We start from the raw sequence: 21071 nt of genomic DNA on the forward strand, positions 1-21071 counted from the left end.
TTCCAGAGCTCAAACGGCAATCACAAACTGTTCAGCAAGAATGGCGATGCCTGCCATGAAGGAGGAGCTCAGAGAGCTACAGGAGAGGTGTCTGTGAATGTGAGATGGGATCATGGAGAGGTCCCTTGAAAGTTGGCCAAGAACAAGCCAAGTGGAGTGAGGTCAAGGCTAAAGATACGTGCACACAAGCCCTGGGGTTTCAGGGCACACCCGAGGCACAGGAACCTGGAAAATGATACTGGAAGTGGAAGGAGGTAAGGGCTAGGGAGGTTGGGAGGGCAGACATGAGGCAATCATCCAGGCCCCAGCGGAGGAAGCAGGAGGAGGATGCAGAGGAGGCTGGGGTGTGTATGTTGCCTTCCCGTCTTGTCCCTCAGAGCGTGGTGTAGAAATACATGGCGATCAGCATGACTGGGAGCTGGCGAGGAGGCAGAGAGATGAGGGCACTCCACCCCCCCCACCCCCAGCCCACCCAGCCTGTGGGCTCCCCGCCTCTCACCGTCCACATCAGGATGGCAAACCCAAACCACGAGATGCCCCACGTGTAGCTGTCGATGGCATGGCCGATGTGCTCAAAGCAGCCCTGGGCAGGGGGATGGGGGAGGTTTGAGAAGACGCCCATGAGGGTGGCTGCTGAAGGCGAGAGTCACTGTGCGCCCTTGGGAATGTCACCGCCTTTCCTGAGCCTTGGTTTTCTCACCTGTGCAGTGGGGACCATGGCACTGTCCACCTCCTCGGGTGGTTTTGGGGCCCCAGGGAGCTGATGTTGAACCCAGGCCCTGCAAAGTAGGTGCCGCCTTGCTGATGGCTATGACAGTCTGAGGGTGATTTTGCTCTTACGGCTGGCTTTTTTTTTTTTTTTTGGAGACAGAGTCTCGCTCTGTCGCCCAGGCTGCAGTGCAGTGGTGTGATCTCGGCTCACTGCAACCTTTGCCTCCCGCGTTCAAGCGATTCTCCTGCCTCAGCCTCCTGAGTAGCTGGGATTACAGGCATGCACCACTACGCCCGGCTAATTTTTGTATTTTTAGTAGAGACGGGGTTTCACCATGTTGGTCAGGCTGGTCTCGAACTCCTGATCTCGTGACCCGCCCATCTCGGCCTCCCAAAGTGCTGGGTGAAATTACAGGTGTGAGCCACCGCGTGCGCCCGGGCCGTGTTTTTTTTTTTTGTTTGTTTGTTTGGTTTTTTTTTTTTTGTTTAAGTCTCTTGCCTTTTATTAAGTCTCTTGCCTAGGCTAGAGTGCAGTGGCACCATCACAGCTCACAGCAGCGTTGACCTCCTAGACTCAAACGATCCTCTTGCCTTAGCCTCCCCAGTGGCTGGGATTATAGGCACGCACCACCATGCCTGGTTAATTTTCTGTACTTTTTTATAGAGACGGGGTCTTAATATGTTGCCCAGGCTGGTCTTGAGCTCCTAACCTCAAGTGATCCTCCTGCCTTGGCCTCCCAAAGTACTGGGATTACAGGCTTGAGCCACCGGGCCTAGCTCTATTGTTTTGTTTGATGTTTTGCTTTGTTTTGTTTTGTTTGAGACGGAGTTTGGCTCTGTCGCCCAGGCTGGGGTACAGTGGCACAATCTTATCTGACTGCAACCTTCACCTCCAGGGTTCAAGTGATTCTCCTACCTCAGCCTCCCGAGTAGTTGGGATTACAGGCATGTGCTACTGCTCTGGGCTAGTTTTTGCATTTTTAGTAGAGATGGATTTTTGCTATGTTGGTCAGGCTGGTCTTGAACCCCTGACCTCAAGTGATCCGCCCTCCTCGGCCTCCCAAAGTGCTGGGATTACAGGTGTGAGCCATCGCGCCCCGCCCTATTGTTGCTCTTATTCTTGGACAACCTGAGTAAAGTTGCAGGTGCCAGGTCTGGATCAGACAGACCCTGGGTGCATCCTGATGACTTGAGGGAGAGTTGGGAGAGCACGAGAAAATCAGAGAGGGGACCCAGCGCTGTGGCTCATGCCTGTAATCTGAGCACTTTGGGAGGCCAAAGCGGGTGGATCACTTGACCTCAGGAGTTCGAGACCAGCCTGGCCAACATGATCAAACCCCGTCTTTACTAAAACTACAAAAATTAGCCAAGAGGGTGGTGAGCGCCTGTAATCCCAGCTGCTCTGGAAGCTGAGGTGGGAGAATCCCTTGAACCTGGGAGGCAGACGCTGCAGTGAGCTATCGTGCCACTATACTCCAGCCTGGGTGACAGAGCGGGACTCGGTCTCGAAAAAAAAGAAAAGAAAGAAAAAGAAAACAAGAAAATCAGAGCGGGGAAGAGGAGAGAGAAAAAGCTAGATGGACAGACACAGGGAGGGAGAAAGAGATAGAATCAGAGAGGGAGCAGAGACCAGAGGAAGACAGACAGATGGACGGACAGATGCAGCAGGGCAGAGGGCCACACCTTGGTGAACACGTAGTCCATGTGCCCCAGGCGGCAGCCCTCCTTGTTGAGGGGGATGAAGTTTCCCGTCCGGCGACAGCACAGTGGGGGCCAGGGGAACACCACCTCCGGAGTGGCCTCCCGGAAGGCTGACGTGAAGTTCACCCAGTCCATGGGACCAGATGTGCCACAGCACTCTTGCTGGAGAGAAAAGCAGGGGGTCAGGCAGGCTCGGGCTCAGAGAGGATAGTCGCTTGCCTGAGGTCACACAGCAAGGAGGGGCCGGGTTGGCCTTTGACACAGCTGGACCCAACTTCCCCATGTCCTGGGCCTCCAAGCGAGTGTGTCCGGTGGGTGTCTGTGTGTGAGCACGGAGCAGACGATATTTGTCCTGGAACCAGGAGGCTGATGGGGGATTTGGATCAAACCCGTACCTCTGACTTATTTTAAAATATTTTTACCAGGCATGGTGTCTCATGCCTGTAATCCCAGCTTTTTGGGAGGCCAAGGTGGGTGGATCACCTGAGGTCAGGGGTTCGAGGCCAGCCTGACCAACATGATGAAACCCCATCTCTACTAAAAATACAAAATTAGCCAGGTGTGGTGGTGGGCCCCTGTACTCCCAGCTACTTGGGAGGCTGAGGCAGGAGAATCGCTTGAACCCGGGAGGTGGCGATTGCAGTGAGCCGAGATTGTGCCACTGCACTCCACCCTGGGAATCAAGTATGAAACTCCATCTCAAAAAATAAAATAAAATAAAATAAAATATGCTGAAAAAATAACACAAAAAGGGCAGATTTCTGGCTTTTCCTGGCCTTGGTAAGGAATCCAGGTGTTTAATTTGTGGCTCCTGAATGAGGAAAACATAGGCTTGGGCACCCTTCAAACATGGGTTCAAATCCTGGCTAGCTAGAGGACTTGGGCCACATTGACACCTCAGTTTTCCTTGAGTCATCAATTTCTTCCTTTTTTTTCTGTTGAGACGGAGTCTCCCTCTGTTGCCCAGGCTGGAGTGCAGTGGCGCCATCTTGGCTCACTGCAACCTCTGCCTCCTAGGTTCAAGCGATTCTCCTGCCTCAGCCTCCCAAGTAGCTGGAATCACAGGCACACACCACCACGCCTGGCTAATTTTTGTATTTTTTGTGGAGACAGGGTTTCACCATGTTGGCCAGGATGGTCTCGAACCCCTGAATTCAAGTGACCTGCCCATCTCAGCCTCCCAAAGTGTTGGGATTATAGGTGTGAGCCACTGCGCCCAGCCAATTTCTTCCTCTTCCAATGCAATATCATGCTGGATTTGGTGAAGAGTGTATCTCTTCAAACCTGGAAGTCTGAGTTTGAATCCTTCCAGTTCTGTGACCTACCAGGTGTGTGACCTCATGCAAGATATTCAACCTCTTGCTTTGGTCTCCTCATCACTAAAAGGCTGATCTCCCTTATGGGGTGGTCGTGAGGATTAAAAAAGCTTTAAAAGTGCTTTGAGGCCAGGCACTTGTGGCTCATGCCTGTAATCTCAGCACTTTGAGAGGTGGAGGTGGGAGAATCGCTCCAATCCTGAGCCCAGGAGTTCGAGACCAGCCTCTGCAATAGAGCAAGACCCCATCTCCACAAAAAATAATTTAAAAAATTTAGCCGGGCGTGCTGGGGTGCACCTGTATTCCCAGCTACTTGGGAGGCTGAGGCAGGAGGATCACTTGAGCCCAGGAGTTGGAGGTTGCAGTGAGCTATGATCACTCCAGCCCGGGCAACAGAGCAAGACCCTATCTCAAAATATAAAAATAAAAGTCCTTTGAACTTTTATTTATTTTTTTATTTTTTTTTTTTTTTTTGAGACGGAGTCTCACTCTGCCGCCCAGGTTGGAGTGCAATGGCCGGATCTCGGCTCACTGCAAGCTCCGCCTCCCGGGTTTACGCCATTCTCCTGCCTCAGCCTCCCGAGTAGCTGGGACTACAGGCGCCCGCCACCGCACCCGGCTAGTTTTTTGTATTTTTTAGTAGAGACGGGGTTTCACCGTGTTAGCCAGGATGGTTTCGATCTCCTGACCTCGTGATCCGCCCGTCTCGGCCTCCCAAAGTGCTGGGATTACAGGCTTGAGCCACCGCGCCCGGCCCCTTTGAACTTTTAAACCCAAGTTAAAAGTTAAACCCAAGTTAGTGCTCAGTGAATAGTGCTGTTACTATTGTTATTATTATCAACATTTCTGTTGAGGTAGTATGTGTAGGCTAAGAGCAGGGGGTCAGGAGCTAGGCTGCTGGGTTCCAATCCCAGCTCCCACCACCTATGGACTGCATGGCCTCGGGCAAGGGACTTTCCCTTTCTGGGCCTGTTTACTCATCTGCAGAAGGGTTTACTCATCCGCAGCCCTGCTCTCCTGGAGATCTCATGAGTGGATGTCTTTAAGGCACTCACTCCTCTACAAGAGGGCACATCGGGCGCTCTATCGGCCTCTGTGGACGGAGCCCCGGGCCCTCCCAGCACCCGGGCCACCCTGCCCACCTCAATCATGACGCGGTCCCAGAGGCGGGTCAGCTCCTGGCCCTGGTGGGTGTCAGCGCTGTAGAAGGTCAACATCTGCTTGGTGATCAGGGACGGGCTGGACACCATCTGCGGAGAACAGGGAAGAGCAGGGGTCGGCAGGGCTGGGTGGGGAGACGGGACAACCTCCGCCCCGCCGCACCGGGACCCTCGCCCCTCCCATGCAGGTCAGGCCCCTCCCCAGGCCTTGCCGGGCTCACGTAGTCACGGTGGGTGTAGGACGTGATGCAGGAAGCGCACTCGAAGATGTAGACGATGAGCATGAGCACCAGGTACTGGGGAGACAGAGGGAGGACGACCCGTCAGGCAGAGCCCGTGAAGCCACACCCCATCAGGGACGCATCATTGCGGAAATGCAAGTTTTTAAAAAGTTTGGGGCAGTGTGACTAGTAGCATCCATAATGTGTGGTGGGTATTCAGGCGTTCGCTGTACAAGTCTTCCAACTTTTCTGTATTTTGAAATATTTAATTTAATTAATTTATTTTTGAGACAGGACGGGCGTGGTGGCTCACGCGTGTAATCCCAGCACTTTGGGAGGCCAAGGGGTCGATCACCTGAGGTCAGGAGTTCGAGACCAGCCTGGCCAATATGGTGAAACCCCTTCTCTAGTAAAAATACAAAAATTAGGGCTGGGCATTTGTGGCTCACGCCTGTAATCCCAGCACTTTGGGAGGCTGAGGTGGGTGGATCACTTGAGGTCAAGAGTTTGAGACCAGCTGGGCCAACATGGCAAAACCCCGTCTCTATTAAAAATACAAAAATTAGCTGGGAATGGTGGCACGGGCCTGTGGTCCCAGCTATTTGGGAGACTGAGACAGGAGAATCGCCTGAACCCGGGAGGCGGAGGTTGCAGGTAGCTGAGATTGCGCCGCTGTGCTCTAGCCTGATGATGCTTGTAATCCCAGCTACTCAGGAGGCTAAGGAAGGATAACTGCTTGAACCTGGGAGGTGGAGGTTGCAGTGAGCTGAGATCGTGCCACTGCACGATCGCCTGGGCGACAGAGGGAGACTCCATCTCAAAAAAAAAAAAATTATATATATATATATATATATATATATTTGACATAGGGTCTCCCTCTGTCGCCTAGGCTGGTCTGCAGTGGCAGGATCATAGCTCATTGCAGCCTCTGCCTCCCAGGTTCAGGTGATCCTCTTGCCTCAGCCTTCTAAGTATCTGGGACTACAGGCACATGCCACCATGTCTGGCTAATTTTTAAATTTTCTGTAGAGATAGGGTCTTGCTACGTTGCCCAGGCTGGTCTCAGACTCCTGAGCTCAAGTGATCCTCCTTCCTCAGCCTCCCAAAGTGCGGGATTATAGGAGTGAGCCACCGCACCCAGCCAGAAATATTTTATAATAAAATGTCAAGGGAAAATGAAATTTAAAAAGTAACATATTTGCCAAAGTTAAGTATTGACTTAGAATCACTAAATAAATGTCTACTATAAAAAGAGAAAAATATCTGGGACAAATAGATGACAGCAAAAAAAAAAAAAAAAAAAAAAAGCTAAAGAGAAGAAAATTAAAAAACAAAGACATTTGGGGCCAGGCACAGTGGCTCGTGCTTGTAATCCCAGCACTTTGGGAGGCCAAGGCAGGTGGATCACCAAAGGTTGGGAGTTCAAGACCAGCCTGAGCAACATGGAGAAACCCCATCTCTACTAAAAATACAAAATTAGCCGGGTGTGGTGGCGCATGCCTGTAATCTCAGCTACTCGGGAGGCTGAAGCATGAGAATTGCTTGAACCCGTGGGGCAGAAGTTGCAGTGAGCCCAGATTGTACCATTATACTCCAGCCTAGGCAACAAGAGTGAAACTCTGTCTCAAAAAATAATAATATAAATAAACAAATAAAGACATTCTCTGCCAGATGCAGTGGCTCATGCCTGTAATCCCAGCACTTTGGGAGGCCGAGGTGGGAGGATTGCTTGAACCCTGGAGTTCAAGATCAGCCTGGGCAACACAGTGAGACCCCATCGCTACAAAAAATAAAATTAGTTAAGCATGGTTACTACTAGTGGTAGTGTTAGTCCTAGCTACTTGGGAGGCTGAGGTTGGAGGATCGTTTGAGCCCAGTAGTTGGAGGCCGCAGTGAGCTATGATCGCACCACTGCATTCCAGCCTGGGTGACAGAGCAAAACCCTGCCTCTTAAAACAAAACAAACAAGTGTGGGTGCAGTGGCTCACGCCTGTAATCCCAGCACTTTGGGAGGTTGAGGCGGGTGGATCTTCTGAGGTCAGGAGTTTGAGACCAGCCTGACCAACAGGGTGAAGCCCCGTCTACTAAAAATGCAAAAATACAAACATTAGCTGGGCACGGAGATGGGTGCCTGTAATCCCAGCTACTCGGGAGGCTGAGATAGGAGAATAACTTGAACCCAGGAGGTGGAGGTTGCAATGAGCCGAAATCATGCCACTGCACTCCAGCCCAGGCAACAGTGTGAGACCCTGTCTCTTAAAACAAAACAAACAAACATAAAACGATGTTCTCAGATAATCAGAGACATTTGTCACAGACTGGGTATTGGATGATATAAAAGAATTTGGGTGAATTTGGTGGGTTGTGCCAACGGCATGGAGGGCAGGAGAAAAAAAAAAGCTGGATAGTTGATGTTTAATGCAAATTCTTTTCTTGTCCTCACCTGGCATCTTCACCTATAAAGCAACAGGAGGTTGTGTGTGGATTTGTGAGCTCCGCTGCTGGGAGATAGATGACACTGCACATCCGCCTGACTGCTTTAAAACAATGTGCTTGTCAGTCAGAGAAATGTGTGCTCCAGTATTTACTGGAGCTTATCCAGGTAAGCGACTTGGCTTCTAGAATGTGCTTCAAAATACCCAGAAGAAAAAGTGTGGGAGAATGGGGATAGAGGAGACAATACTGGGCAGTCTGCAGCTAATGTTGTTGAAATCAAGTGAGAGGTATGCAGAGCTCAAATACCACGGACTCTACTTTAGTCTACGTTAGAAATTTCCCATAAGAAATTTGGGGAAAAAAAAGGTGGGGGAGGTGGGGGCCAGGCACAGTGGCTCATGCCTGTAATCCCAGCACTTTGGGAGACCGAGGCGGGCGGATCACGAGGTCAGATCGAGACCATCCTGGCTAACACGGTGAAACCCCGTCTCTACTAAAAATACAAAAAATTAGCCAAGCGTGGTGGTGGGCGCCTGTAGTCCCAGCTACTCAGGAGGCTGAGGCAGGAGAATGGTCTGAACCCAGGAGGCGGAGCTTGCAGTGAGCCAAGATCGCGCCACTGCACTCTATCCTAGGCGACAGAGCAAGACTCTGTCTCAAAAAAACAAACAAAAAAAGGCAGTCGCCATGGCTCACGCCTGTAATCTCAGCACTTTGGGAGGCCAAGGCAGGCAGATCACGAGGTCAGGAGTTCAAGACGAGCCTGACCAACATGGTGAAACCCCATCTGTACTAAAAACAGAAAAATTAGCCAGGTATGGTGGCTCACACCTGTAATCCCAGCTACTCAGAGGCTGAGACAGAAGAATTGCTTGAACCCGGGAGGTGGAGGTTGCAGTGAGCCGAGATCGCACCATTGCACTCCAGCCTGGGCGAAAGAACGAGACTCCATCTCAAAATAAACAAAAAAAGGTCAGGCGCGGTGGCGCACGCCTGTAATCCCAGCACTTTGGGAGGCCGAGGCGGGTGGATCACGAGGTCAGGAGATCGAGACCATCCTGGCTAACATGGTGAAACCCCCTCTCTACTAAAAATACAAAAAAAAAAAAAAAAAAAAAAAAAAAAAAATTAGCGGGACGTGGTGGTGGGCGCCTGTAGTCCCAGCTACTCAGGAGGCTGAGGCAGGAGACTGGCGTGAACCCCGGAGGCAGAGCTTGCGGGGGGCCAAGATCATGCCACTGCACTCCAGCCTGGGAGACTGAGCAAGACTCCATTGCAAAAAAAAAAAAGAAGAAAGAAATTTTGGGAAAAAATGTCTTAGTTAATGACAAACTAATAGCGGAAACAGACATAGACACACTTTTTAAAACTAGTTGGGTGAATTTTTAGGGCTTTGGTTAAATTGTTATGCCCGAAAATTAAATACAGGATAAGAAAATAAGAGGGCAGGTGTGGTGGCTCATGCCTGTAATTCCAGCACTTTGGGAGGCTGAGGTGAGAGGCTCACTTGAGGCCAGGAGTTCGAGACCAGCCTGGGCAACATAGTGAGACTCCATCTCTACAAAAAATACAAAAATTAGCTGCACGTGGTGGTGCACACTTGTAGTCCCAGCTCATTGGGAGGCTGAGGTGGGAGGATCATTTGAGCCCGAGAGTTCAAGGCGGCAAAGAGTTATGATTGTGCCACTGCACTCCAGCCTGGGCAACAGAGTGAGACCCTGTCTAGAAAAACAAAGGAAGGAAGAAAAGAAGGAAGGAGGGAAAGAAGGAGGGAGGGAGGAAAGGGAGGAAGGAAGGAAGGGAAAGGAGGGAAAGGAGGAAGGGAAGGAAGTCCATGGCTCCATCGTACCCAGGATAAAGCCAAAGTCCACCATACCTGCCTGTCTAGAAAAATGAAGGAAGGAAGGAAGGAAGGAAGGAAGGAAGGAAGGGAGGGAGGGAAAGAGTCCATGGCTCCATCTTACTCAGGATAAAGCCAAAGACCACAACACCTGCCTTCCCTCCCGCTTCTTTCCCATCCCCACTCCTCGCTGTTCTCCTCCCCACCTGTCTGCCTCATGTCCTCTCACCCCCCAACCTCCTCCTCACTCAGCTCCAGCTGCTTTGGACTCCTGGCCCGCTCTGGCCTCAGAGCCTTTGCCCTTGCTGCCACCTCCACCTGGAAGGCTCTTGCTCCAGTTACACACATGCCTCACCCCCAGTGCCTCTAGGTCTTTGCTTTCCCTGGCAGTGAGGTCTTCCCTCGCCCTCCTCGGCTCCTGACCTCCCCTCCTGTTCACTGTCTTCCTCCTCTGAGCACCACTCCCCTGGGTCAAGGGGAGTGATTTTTTTATGTTTCACTCAGCACAGAGCCCCAGTGCCCAGCGTAGGGCTCAGCACGTAGCTCCTGCTCATAAGCATTTGTTCATCAAATAAGTGGCTGCTCCTGGGAATCTGGAAAACCCTCGACTGTCGAGGAAGCACAGTGCTGTCTCTGTGTCACTGGGGCCTGGATTGGAATCCCAGGTCTCCTGGTCACCTGGGAGAGGGTGTTGGCCTCTTTCAGCCTCAGTTTCCTCATCTGGTAAATGGGTTGAAACGCACTAACTGTGAAGGGCTTCTGGGAAGATTGAGGAAGCTCATTTTCTTTCCTTTTTTTTTTTTTTTGAGACGGAGTCTCACTCTGTCATACAGGCTGGAATGCAATGGCGTGATCTTGGCTCACTGCAACCTCTGCCTCCCAGGTTCTAGTGATTCTTCTGCCCCAGCCTCTTGAGTAGCGGGGATTACAGGTGCCTGCTATCACGTCTGGCTAATTTTTTTTTTTTTTTTTTTTTTTTTTTTTAAGAGATGGGATTTCGCCATGTTGGCCAGTCTGGTCTCGGACTCCTGACCTCAAGTGATCTGTCTGCCTCTGCCTGCCAGAGTGCTGGGATTACAGGCATGAGCCACTGCACCTGGCCACGAAGTTCATTTTCTAAACTGCTTACCCTAGTGTCAGGTGCATGAGAGATACTTGGGAAGTGTGGGTTATTGTTGTGGGCAGAGATTAAGAGCACAGGCTCAAGAGCTGGTCTGCTCAGGTTGAAACTGACTCTGCCTCTGTCTCAATGTGTGACCCTGGGTAAGTGACTTCACTTCTCTGAGCCTCAGTTTCAATCTCTGTCAAATAGGGTCATGATGATGATGGTATCTCTTGGTGGACTATGAGGAATAAATGAACGAATCCAGTAAACCATTTAGAGCAGCTCGTGGCATGTAGTAAACCATTATTAAATGGTAGCTGTGCTATTATTGGCAGAGTTCATGAGCACAGACTCTGGAGAGCAGCTAGCAGGGGTTCAAATTCTAGCCCTGCACTGGGTGCAGGTGGAGGGGCTCAAGCCTGTAATCCCAGCATTTTGGGAGGCCAAGGCAGGAGAATCATTTGAGCCAGGAGTTCGAGACCAGCCTGGGCAACATAGTGAGACCCCCCCCAATCCTTTTTTTTTTTTTTTTTTGAGACGGAGTCTTGCTCTGTGCCCCAGGCTGGAGTGTAGTGGCGCGATCTCGGCTCACTGCAAGCTCCGCCCCCTCGCGTTCACGCCATTCTCCTGCCTCAGCCTCCCGAATAGCTGGGACTACAGGCGCCCGCCACCTCGCCCGGCTAATTTTCTTGTATTTTTAGTAGAGACGGGGTTTCACCGTGTTAGCCAGGATGGTCTCGATCTCCTGACCTCGTGATCCTCCCATCTCGGCCTCCCAAAGTGCTGGGATTACAGGTTTGAGCCACCGCGCCCGGCCTCCCAATCTTTACCAAAAAAAAAATTCCCAGCCCTGCTACTCAAGTCCTCCCACTGTGCAGAGCCCCACTCCCCTGTCTCTGCCTGTTTTCTTCATTAAATGGGGGTAACTGCAGAGCCTGGGTTACTGGGCTGTGGGAAGACTGAGTGAGATGATGCCTGGGATCCCTGACTGTGACACTGTGGGGAACTCACACTAGTGGCTGGGGCGGCACCTGCTACTATGACTCAGTGATGCTGAACTCCGTTTTCAATGTCCCCACCCCCCCACCCCCGGGGCCTCACCGTGAGGACCATGGACCGGCGGCAGCAGAGCGCGGCGCCCACACCAAAACTGGCTACCACGAAGAAGGAGAAGCCACAGAAGATGGCGATCCAGGCGCCAGCGAAGACGTCATCCTTGCCTGAGACTCCCATCAGTGGGTATATGCGGTACTGGTCGGCTGTCACCCATACGGTCTCGGCAAACAGGGCCAGGCCTGACAGCTGGACAGAGTGGCAGTTTAGGAAGGTCTGCTCGGGGCCAGCAGCCCTGGCACCAGGCATCTCCACCAGCAAGTTCCTTCCCCATTCGGAGCCCCCACTGCCCTCACAGTAAAGTGGGCAAAGACCTCGCCCTCTATGAGCAGCGATGAGGGTGAGCAGAGGCCAGGAGAGAAGAGACCCAGCCAGACAACCGACCCTCACGCCCCAGCTGCCAGTTGCTTCGGGGATGAAAGGGGATGCCACGTGGAAAGGCTGGAGCAGTGGACTGGCACAGAGGAGATGGTTGGTCCACCTGCCCTCCATTGACGGTGCTGTTTTTCCCTGAGGAGGGGAACATAGCCATGGCCATAAAAATTACAAATGGGCCAGGCAAGGTGGCTCACACCTGCAATCCCAGCACTGTGGGAGGCCGAGGCAAGAGGATTGCTTGAGTCCAGGAGTTTGAGAGCAGCCTGGGCAATAGTGAGACCCTGTCTCTACGAAAAATAAAAAAATTAGCCAGATGTGGTGATGTGCACCTGTAGTCCCAGCTAGTCGGGAGGATCAGTTCAGCCCAGGAGTTGCAGGCTGCAGTGAGCTAGGATCACACCACTGCACTGCAGCCTGGTCAACAGAGCGAGACCCTGTCTCTAAAACAAACACAAGGCCAGGCACGGTGGCTAACACCTGTAATCCCAACACTTTGGGAGACTGATGTGGGCAGATCATCTCAGGTCAGGAGTTCAAGACCAGCCTGGCCAACAGTAGAAACCCTGCCTCTACTAAAAATACAAAAGTAGCCAGGTGTGGTGGTATGTGCCTGTAATCCCAGCTGCTCGGGAGGCTGAGGCAGGAGAATTGCTTGAGCCCAGGAGGTGGAGGATGCAGTGAGCTGAGATCTCGCCACTGCACTTCAGCCTGGGTGACAGAGGGAGACTCCGTCTAAAAAAAAACAAAACTAGCCAGGTGTGGTGGTGTGCATCTGTAATCCCAGCTACTCTGGAGGCTGAGGCAGGATAATCACTTGAGCCCGGGAGTTGGAGGTTGCAGTTAGCTGAGATCGGCCACTGCACTCCAGTCTGGGTGACAGAGTGAGACTCCGTCTCAACAAAACAAAACAAAACAAAAAAACACAAAACCAAAACCCAACGTTAATTGAAAGACACTGTTGTTTTTCCTTCTTGTGGCCTCCTGTGCACCAGGCGGTCACTTTATATCCATAGTGATGCTGATGGTGATAGCCAGCATTGGTCGGGCACTTTCTCTGAGCTGAGGACCATACATGGATTAATCCACATGACAACAGCTCATGCAATGAGGACACAATCTATAGATGAGGAAAGAAGGCACAGAGAGGGACAGTCGCTTGCTAAGGTCACAGAGCTGGGGAGAGGCAGAGCTGGGATTTAAACCCAGGCTGTGCTGATCACTGAGTCTGCCCAAGAGACAGTTCTGGACCCTCATCCCCCACCCCGAGCTCAGGACTGCCCTCTCCCCACCACACAACCACTCGGCTCCCAGCACTGGGGCGAGTCTCACCAGAATAATGATGTTGCCCACAACTAGCAGGCCCACCACAACTGGAGATCCCTTCTCGGCCTCTGCTGCTGCTGCAGACGCCATCATCCTGGGACACATGAGCAAGGATGAGGCCAGGAGTGTAAAGGGCCAGCCGGACCCCCCATCTCTGAGCCACACCCCAGCTGCGAGGGGTTGCTCCAGCTCTCTGCAGGGCCCAGGCTGGTACCGATGTGCCCACAGCCCTGGCGGGGAGGCATTTTGCAGAAGAGGACACCCAGGCTCCGGTGGGGCAGTCACTGGCCTGAACTTGGCACTGCCCCTTCCTGAGCCTCAGACCCCCTATGCCACACCCAGACTTCCAGAGTCCCCTCCTCACCTTCTCTGTCTGCAGCCTCTCTGGCCATCTCCACCTACTGTGCCTCCTATATATGCCCAGGCCCCTCCTTGGGCCGGTCTCCCAGGAAGGAGGGAGGGTGTGTATGTGTGTTTTGGGGCACGGCAGGGGGTGGACAAGAGGCCGAGCCGGCAGACCAGGATGGGTGAACAGCTTCTATGGGCTCCCTGCCACCCCCATGATTTATAGACTTGAAATTCCAGATTGTGTAGGACCCATGGCCTCTGGGTCCCAGGCTCCGTTGGTGGTGGAGTTGGGGGTGGAGGGGTGCGCGCACCACCTGGCATCTCTCTTGCTAGGACATGGGCCTTCCTGGAAGTAGGAGCAAGATCCAAATCAGGGGAGGGCGTGGTAGCTCAGGCCTGTAATCCCAGCACTTTGGGAAACTGAGGTAAGCGGATCGCTTGAGCTCAGTAGTTTGAGACCAGACTGGATAACACGGTGAAACCCCGTTTCAAAAAAAAAAAAAAAACAAAACAAAACAAAAATAATCAGCCAGACTCATGCCTGTGGTCCCAGCTACTTGGGAGGCTGAGGTGGGAGGATGGCTTGAACCTGGGGGACAGAGGTTGTAGTGAGCCAAGATCATGCCATTGCACTCCAGCTTGAGTGACAGAGCCAGGCCCTGTCTCCAAAAACAAACAAAAAATCCACTTCAGACCCACAGATGGGTCCTGAATCCCAAAAGTGCCTCTTCTGCTGTGTGACCTTGGGCAGGTGGCTGCTCCTCTGTGAAGCCGGGAGCCCGTGGGGAGGCCCAGGCAGGGACCCCTGCCGAGGCCAGGGCTGCACTAAGACAGAGCAGTGGGGAGATGAGGGGACAGGTGGAAGGGGTGCTTAGGAGGCTGATTACATGGGCGGTGGGCTGAGGGAAAGGATGGCACCCAGGAGAGATGTGTGAGGGGAGTCTGAGATGAGTACAAAGAGCGGGGAGAAGAACGTGCTAGAAAGTAAGAGGGGCACACTGGGCTTGATTGAGGAAAAGTCCCTGTCGCCCCCCAACACACACATGGACCAAGCAGACATGTATTTCTTCAGGCTGCAGAATGAGAAACCTAGGTTCGAATCCCGGTTCCACCTCTTCTGGCCGGTGCGACTTGGCTTGTGGATTTGCCCACCTACGAAATGGGTGTCATCAGACTGCTTCCCGGCAGCGGTGGGGACTGAGCCAGCGCATGTCCCCAAGGGGCGATGCTGCCCACGGCCATGCCCCGCAGCTGGCTCCCAAGAGGCCATGGTCTCTCTGATGCCGCCCCCTTGTGGCGCAGGGCTGGCTCCACAGGCAAAAATGGTGGCCCGGGCCCGGGTCCCCATCTGGGGATGGGGACACCATCCCCAGAACTTCTCAACCCCAAGGCCAGGCCGTGTATTGCCTCTGCTGTTGGAGCCGTGGTTCCCCACTGCGGTGCCTGCGAATTTGGCAAACAAATGACATTGAAAATCCCATCATCAAGGCACTGGTTTGGTAATTAGATACATGAGATATTTTCCGATTAAAATGGTTAATTTGGTTTTAGTCAACTCACTTGAGATTTTAAAATATTTGTTTTGGCCGGGCGCGGTGGCTCACGCCTATAATCCCAGCACTTTGGGAGGCTGAGGTGGGGGGATCACCTGAGGTCAGGCTGACCAACATGGTGAAACCCCATCTCTACTAAAAATACAAAATTAGCCGGGTGTGGTGGCAGGTGCCCGTAATCCCAGCTACTCAAGGACGGGGTGTGGTGGCAGGTGCCCGTAATCCCAGCTACTCAAGGAGGCTGAGGCAGGAGAATCGCTTGAACCTGGGAGGCAGAGGTTGCGATGAGCCAAGGTTGTGCCATGGTTGCACTCCAACCTGGGCGACAGAGACTCTGTCTCAACAACAACAAAAATCTGAAAAGTGTTTATTCAAGAAAAGCAGCTGGCCGGGCGTGGTGGCTCAAGCCTGTAATCCCAGCACTTTGGGAGGCCGAGATGGGCGGATCATGAGGTCAGGAGATCGAGACCATCCTGGCTAACGTGGTGAAACCCCGTCTCTACTAAAAAATACAAAAAACTAGCCGGGCGAGGTGGCAGGCACCTGTAGTCCCAGCTACTTGGGAGGCTGAGCCAGGAGAATGGCGTAAACCTGGGAGGCGGAGCTTGCGGTGAGCTGAGATCTGGCCACTGCACTCCAGCCTGGGTGACAGAGCGAGACTCCGTCTCAAAAAAAAAAAAAAAAAAAAAAAAGGAAAAGCAGCTGAATCCTGGAGCAGTGAACTTTATGATATTTTAAAAATTTATTTTTATTTTTGCTTTCTTGAGATACAGTCTCACTGTCGCCCAGGCTGGAATGCAGTGGCGTGATCTCAGCTTACTGCAACCTCCGCCTCCCAGGTTCAAGCGATTCTCCTGCCTCAGCCTCCCAAGTAGCTGGGATTACAGGCACCCGCCACCACGCCCAGCTAATTTTTGTACTTCGTGACATTTTTAATTGCCCTAGTTCCATTTCTCCACTCCAGCTCCATGGTAGCCTTGAATATTAAGTGCCGGCATTCTCAGTGGAAACTAGCAGCCTGGCATATACCAAATGGAGCAGAAGAGGATGAAACTCCTTAAAAGCCTGACTCCCAGAAAGTCAGAATTATTTGATTCGTCTTGTAGTTCCTTGGAAGCCCCTGCTTGCAATATTGTCTATATTTGACCTTAGAGCTCATACATCGTCAGAATTATTTCCCCAGGGGCATTTGTGAAACACAATTGTATGCAATTGCTCAACTAGGCAGCTGCCTAAGCAATGAATAACAGTTGAGGCCAATAATAGGCTAATGAAAAAGTTTAAAAGATAAAGCTGGGGAATGAGAAGGCTTTGAAAAACTCCAAAATATTCTTGGAAATCTAGAAGGTTACATGCATGCATAGGGTTGTGTGCATGCCCACGAGTATATGCAGGCTCAAGAAAGACCAGAGATGAGAACCCAGTCTTCTTACATTGGGCTGACCTTGAGGATGTGTGCCTTCCTGGGAGAAGTCATGACGATGGCCGAGTTGTCAATTGCCTGGCTCAATTGCATGGCCCACCATGCCTCAGCAAAGGCTAGGAGATTATTGGTTCTTGGAGGCTAAGGAAATCTTTGTCCAATCATTAGCTGAACACATGCTAAAGAATACCGTCTTTTTTTTTTTTTTTTTTTTTTTTGAGACGGAGTGTTGGCCAGGCTAGTCTCAAACTCCTGACTTCAAGTGAACCTCCCACTTTGGCCTCCCAAAGTGCTGGGATTACAGGTGTAAGCCACCATGCCTGGCCTAAAAGCAGAAATTATTTAAAAAGAACTAAACAGAAATTTGGAACTTGAAAATTACAGTAACTAAAATGAAAATACTCAAATGGGCCGGGCGCAGTGGCTCACGCCTATAATCCCAGCACTTTGGGAGGCCGAGGTGGGCAGATCACGAGGTCATGAGATTGAGGCCATCCTGGCTAACATAGTGAAACCCTGTCTCTACTAAAAATAAACAAAATTAACCGGGCATGGTGGCATGCGCCTGTAGTCCCAGCTACTTGGGAGGCTGAGGCGACAATCACTTGAACCTGGGAGGTGGAGGTTGTGGTGAGCCAAGATCACGCCACTGCACTCCAGCTTGGGCGACAGAGTCAGACTCTGTCCCCGTGCCCCCCTCCAAAAAAAAAAAAACAGCCAGGCATGGTGGTTCACACTTGTAATCCCAGCACTTTGGGAGGCCGAGGCGGGCGGATCACAAGGTCAAGAGACCGAGACCATCTGGCCAACATAGTGAAACCCCGTCTCTACTAAAAATACAAAAAATTAGCCAGGCATGGTGGCGCATGCCTATAGTCCCAGCTACTAGGGAGGCTGAGGCAGGAGAATTGCTTGAACCCGGGAGGCGGAGCTTGCAGTGAGCCAAGATCACGCCACTGCACTCCAGCCTGGGCAACAGAGTGAGACTCTGTCTCAAAAAAAAAAAAAAAAAAAGAAAAGAAAAAATCAATAGAGGGTTCAACAACAGATTTGAGTACGCAGAAGAAAAGATCGGTGAATGTGAGAACAGATCAGTTGAGATGATCAAGTCTAAGGAACAGAAAGAAAAATGAATGAAGATAAATGAACAGAGCTTCAGAGACCTATGAGACATCATCAAACAATGGGAGTCCCAGCAGGAGAGGACAAAAAGGAAGGGAGCAAAAAATAATATGTGAAAAAAGAATGGCTGAAACTCCCAAAATTTGATGGAAAAAACATCAATCTATAGAGCCAAGAAGCTCAACAATCTTCAAATAGGATAAACTCAAAGATATCCGTCACCAGACATATCATAATCAAATTATTGAAAGATAAAAAGAGAACCTTGAAAGCAGCAACTGAGAAGTAACCCATCACATGTAATTAATCATCAATAAGATTAACAGCTGGACTGGGTGCAGTGGCTCATGCATGTAATCCCAGCACCTTGGGAGGCTGAAGCGGGAGGATCACTTGAACCCAGGAATTGCAGACCTGCCTGGGCAATATGCGCAAACTCCATCGCTACAAAAAAATACAAAAATTAGCTGGGCATGGTGGCATATGACTGTAGTCCCAGCTACTCGAGAGGCTGGGGTGGGAGGATCTCTTAAGCCTGGGAGTTCAAGGCTGCAGTGAGTTGTGATCAGGCCACCGCACTCCGCACTCCAGGCTGGGTGACAGAGCGAGGTCTTGTGTCAAAAAAAAAAAATGAGAAAGATTAGAACATTTGGAAAAAAGCAGGCCGGCGTGCGGTGGCTCAGGCCTGTAATTCTAGCACTTTGGGAGGCTAAGGCAGGCGGATCACCTGAGCTCAGGAGTTTGAGACCAGCCTGGGCAACATGGTGAAACCCTGTCTCTATCAAACAAACAAAAAACTAGCTGAGTATGGTGGTCTATGTCTGTGGTCCTAGCTACTTGAGAGGCTGAGGTAGGAAGATGGCTTGAGTCTGGGCGGGGGAGGCTGCAGTGAGCCAAGATTACGCCACTACATGCCAGCCTCGGTGACAGAACAAGACCTTATCTAAAAAAAAAAAAAGAGCTGAAAGGGGGAATTAAATATATATTTTCAAATCTGCCCACGTGGAAATACATTCCAGTGGTGCAATGATGAAGGATAATATTTGGCATATTAGTGGTAAGTGCTTAAGAAACAAAGCCAGGCGTGGTGGCTCACACCTGTAATCCCAGCACTTTGGGAAGCTGAGCTGGGTGGATCACAAGATCAGGAGATGGAGACCATCCTGGCCAACATGGTGAAACCCTGTCTCTACTAAAAATACAAAAATTAGCTGGGCGTGGCGGTGCATGCCTGTAATCCCAGCTACCTGGGAGGCTGAGGCAGGAGAATCGCTTGAATCAGGGAGTCTGAGATTGCAGTGAGCCGAGATTGCGCCACTGCACTCCAGCCTGGCGACAGAGTGAGACTCCGTCTCCAAAAATTAAAATATAAATAAATAAAAATTTTTAAAAAGAGAAAGAAACAAAAGGAGTGAAGGGGCACAAAGGGGGAGGAGTTGAAGGTGAAGGCTGAGTGGTCAGAGAAGGCCTCCCTTAATGAAGACCTGAAGGCAGTGAGGAGTGAGCTTGTGGACACCTGGTGGCTAAACATTCCTGGTCGAACAAACAGCAAGTGTAAAGGACTGGAGCGTAAAGGCGTTGGAGCCAGCCTGGTATGTCGAAATACCTCATTTGCTCACAGTTCTTGTGCACTGAAGAGGCCAGTGTGGCAGGGGCCGTGTGAGCAAATGGAAGTAGTACATCAGGGAGGAAACGGGCATCGTATCCAAACAGATCAATATATTTACAAATACTTCTAGATGTATGAGCTATCTCCAAAGGAATGTACAGGAAACACTGGCACTGGTGGCAAACCCTGGGCAGAACTGGGCAGCTGGACTCAAGGAGTCCAGCACCTTGACTTTTCATTGGCCATCCTGTTTCATTTGAAATTTTCATGGTGTTGGCTGGGCACGGTGTGGCTCATGCCTGTAATCCCAGCACTTTGGGAAGCCAAGGTGGATGGATTACCTGAGGTCAGGAGTTCGAGACCAGCCTGGCCAACATGGTAAAACTACTCTCTAAACCTCTACTAAAAATACAAAAAAAAATTTTAGCTGGGTGTGGTGGCAGGCACCTGTAATCCCAGCTTCTTGGGAGGCTGAGGCGGAATTGCTTGAACCGGGAGGTGGAGGTTGCAGTGAGCAGAGATCATACCACTGCACTCCAGTCCGGACAACAGAGCAAGACTCCGTCTCAAAAAAACATTTGTTTTTCATGGTGTTTCTTTGCTACTTCCGACCCACGTCATAACCTCCTCCCACGATCCCTCAAGCTCCCTGTGTGTGCACTAAGATCCTGTTTACAGCCGCTTTTTTTTTTTTTTTGAGACGGAGTTTCGCTCGTTGCCCAGGCTGGAGTGCAATGGCGCAATCTCAGGTCACAGCAACCTCCGCCTTCTGGGTTCAAGCGATTCTCCTGCCTTAGCATCCAAAGTAGCTGGGGTTACAGGCATGCACCACCACGCCTGGCTAATTTTGTATTTTTAGTAGAGACGAGGTTTCTCCATGTTGGTCAGGCTGGTCTCGAACTCCCAACCTCAGGTTATCTGGCCGCCTCGGTCTCCCAAAGTGCTGGCATTATAGGCATGAACCACCGTGCCCAGCCCCTACAGCCACTTTTCCTCATGAGCAGCTATTTCACAAGATCTATCTCTGGGGCCATTTCTCTCCATACAAGAATCATCTCTGCTCATGTGAACGCATCAGACAAGTTTGTCACCATTTGAAGTTTATTTTTGTTTTTTGGGATGGAGTCTCACTCTGTCGCCCAGATTGGAGTGCAGTGGTGTAATCTCAGCTCACTGCAACCTCCACCTCCCAGGTTCAAGTGATTGTCCTGCCTCAGCCTCCCTAGCAGCTGGGATTACAGGCATGCACCACCACACCTAGCCAATTTTTGTATTTTTATTTTTATTTTTGTATTTTTAGAAGAGATGGGTCTCACCAGCTTGGCCAGGCTGGTTTTGAATTCCTGACCTCGTGACCCGCTTGCCTGGGCCTCCCAAAGTGCTAGGGTTACAGGTGTGAGCCACTGCGCCCCAGTCATTTGAAAGGTTTTCAGGACACACCAGTTCAGCCACAAGAATGTTCCAGCTGGTCATGCTGGCTAGGTCCCTGTTGACACGTCTGTTGGGGATATTCTGGGCTATTATTGTGTGGCAATTCTTTTGGGGGCACCATGAAGAATAGCTCTCAATTTGGCCTTTTTTTTTTTTTGAGACGGAGTCTTGCTCTGTCGCCCAGGCTGGAGTGCAGTGGCGCGATCTCGGCTCACTGCAAGCTCCGCCTCCTGGGTTCACGCCATTCTCCTGCCTCAGCCTCCCGAGTAACTGGGACTACA

The 21071-nt window shown here is 51.2% G+C and overlaps 1 protein-coding gene across 1 annotated transcript; it reads right to left on the minus strand.

The window, feature by feature from the left end:
* Positions 1-231: 231 nt before the first annotated feature.
* On the minus strand, positions 232-13394 carry UPK1A (uroplakin 1A). Its single transcript, XM_025367507.1, has 7 exons — positions 13311-13394; positions 11592-11792; positions 5110-5184; positions 4871-4978; positions 2395-2574; positions 500-583; positions 232-418 (listed from the first exon to the last, which is right to left on the minus strand). Exons 1-7 carry the CDS (start codon positions 13392-13394, stop codon positions 374-376), a joined length of 777 nt encoding a protein of 258 aa, XP_025223292.1. The 3' UTR covers positions 232-373.
* Positions 13395-21071: the final 7677 nt, after the last annotated feature.

Source organism: Theropithecus gelada, chromosome 19 (genome assembly GCF_003255815.1).
Source record: "Theropithecus gelada isolate Dixy chromosome 19, Tgel_1.0, whole genome shotgun sequence".
NCBI lineage: Eukaryota > Metazoa > Chordata > Mammalia > Primates > Cercopithecidae > Theropithecus > Theropithecus gelada.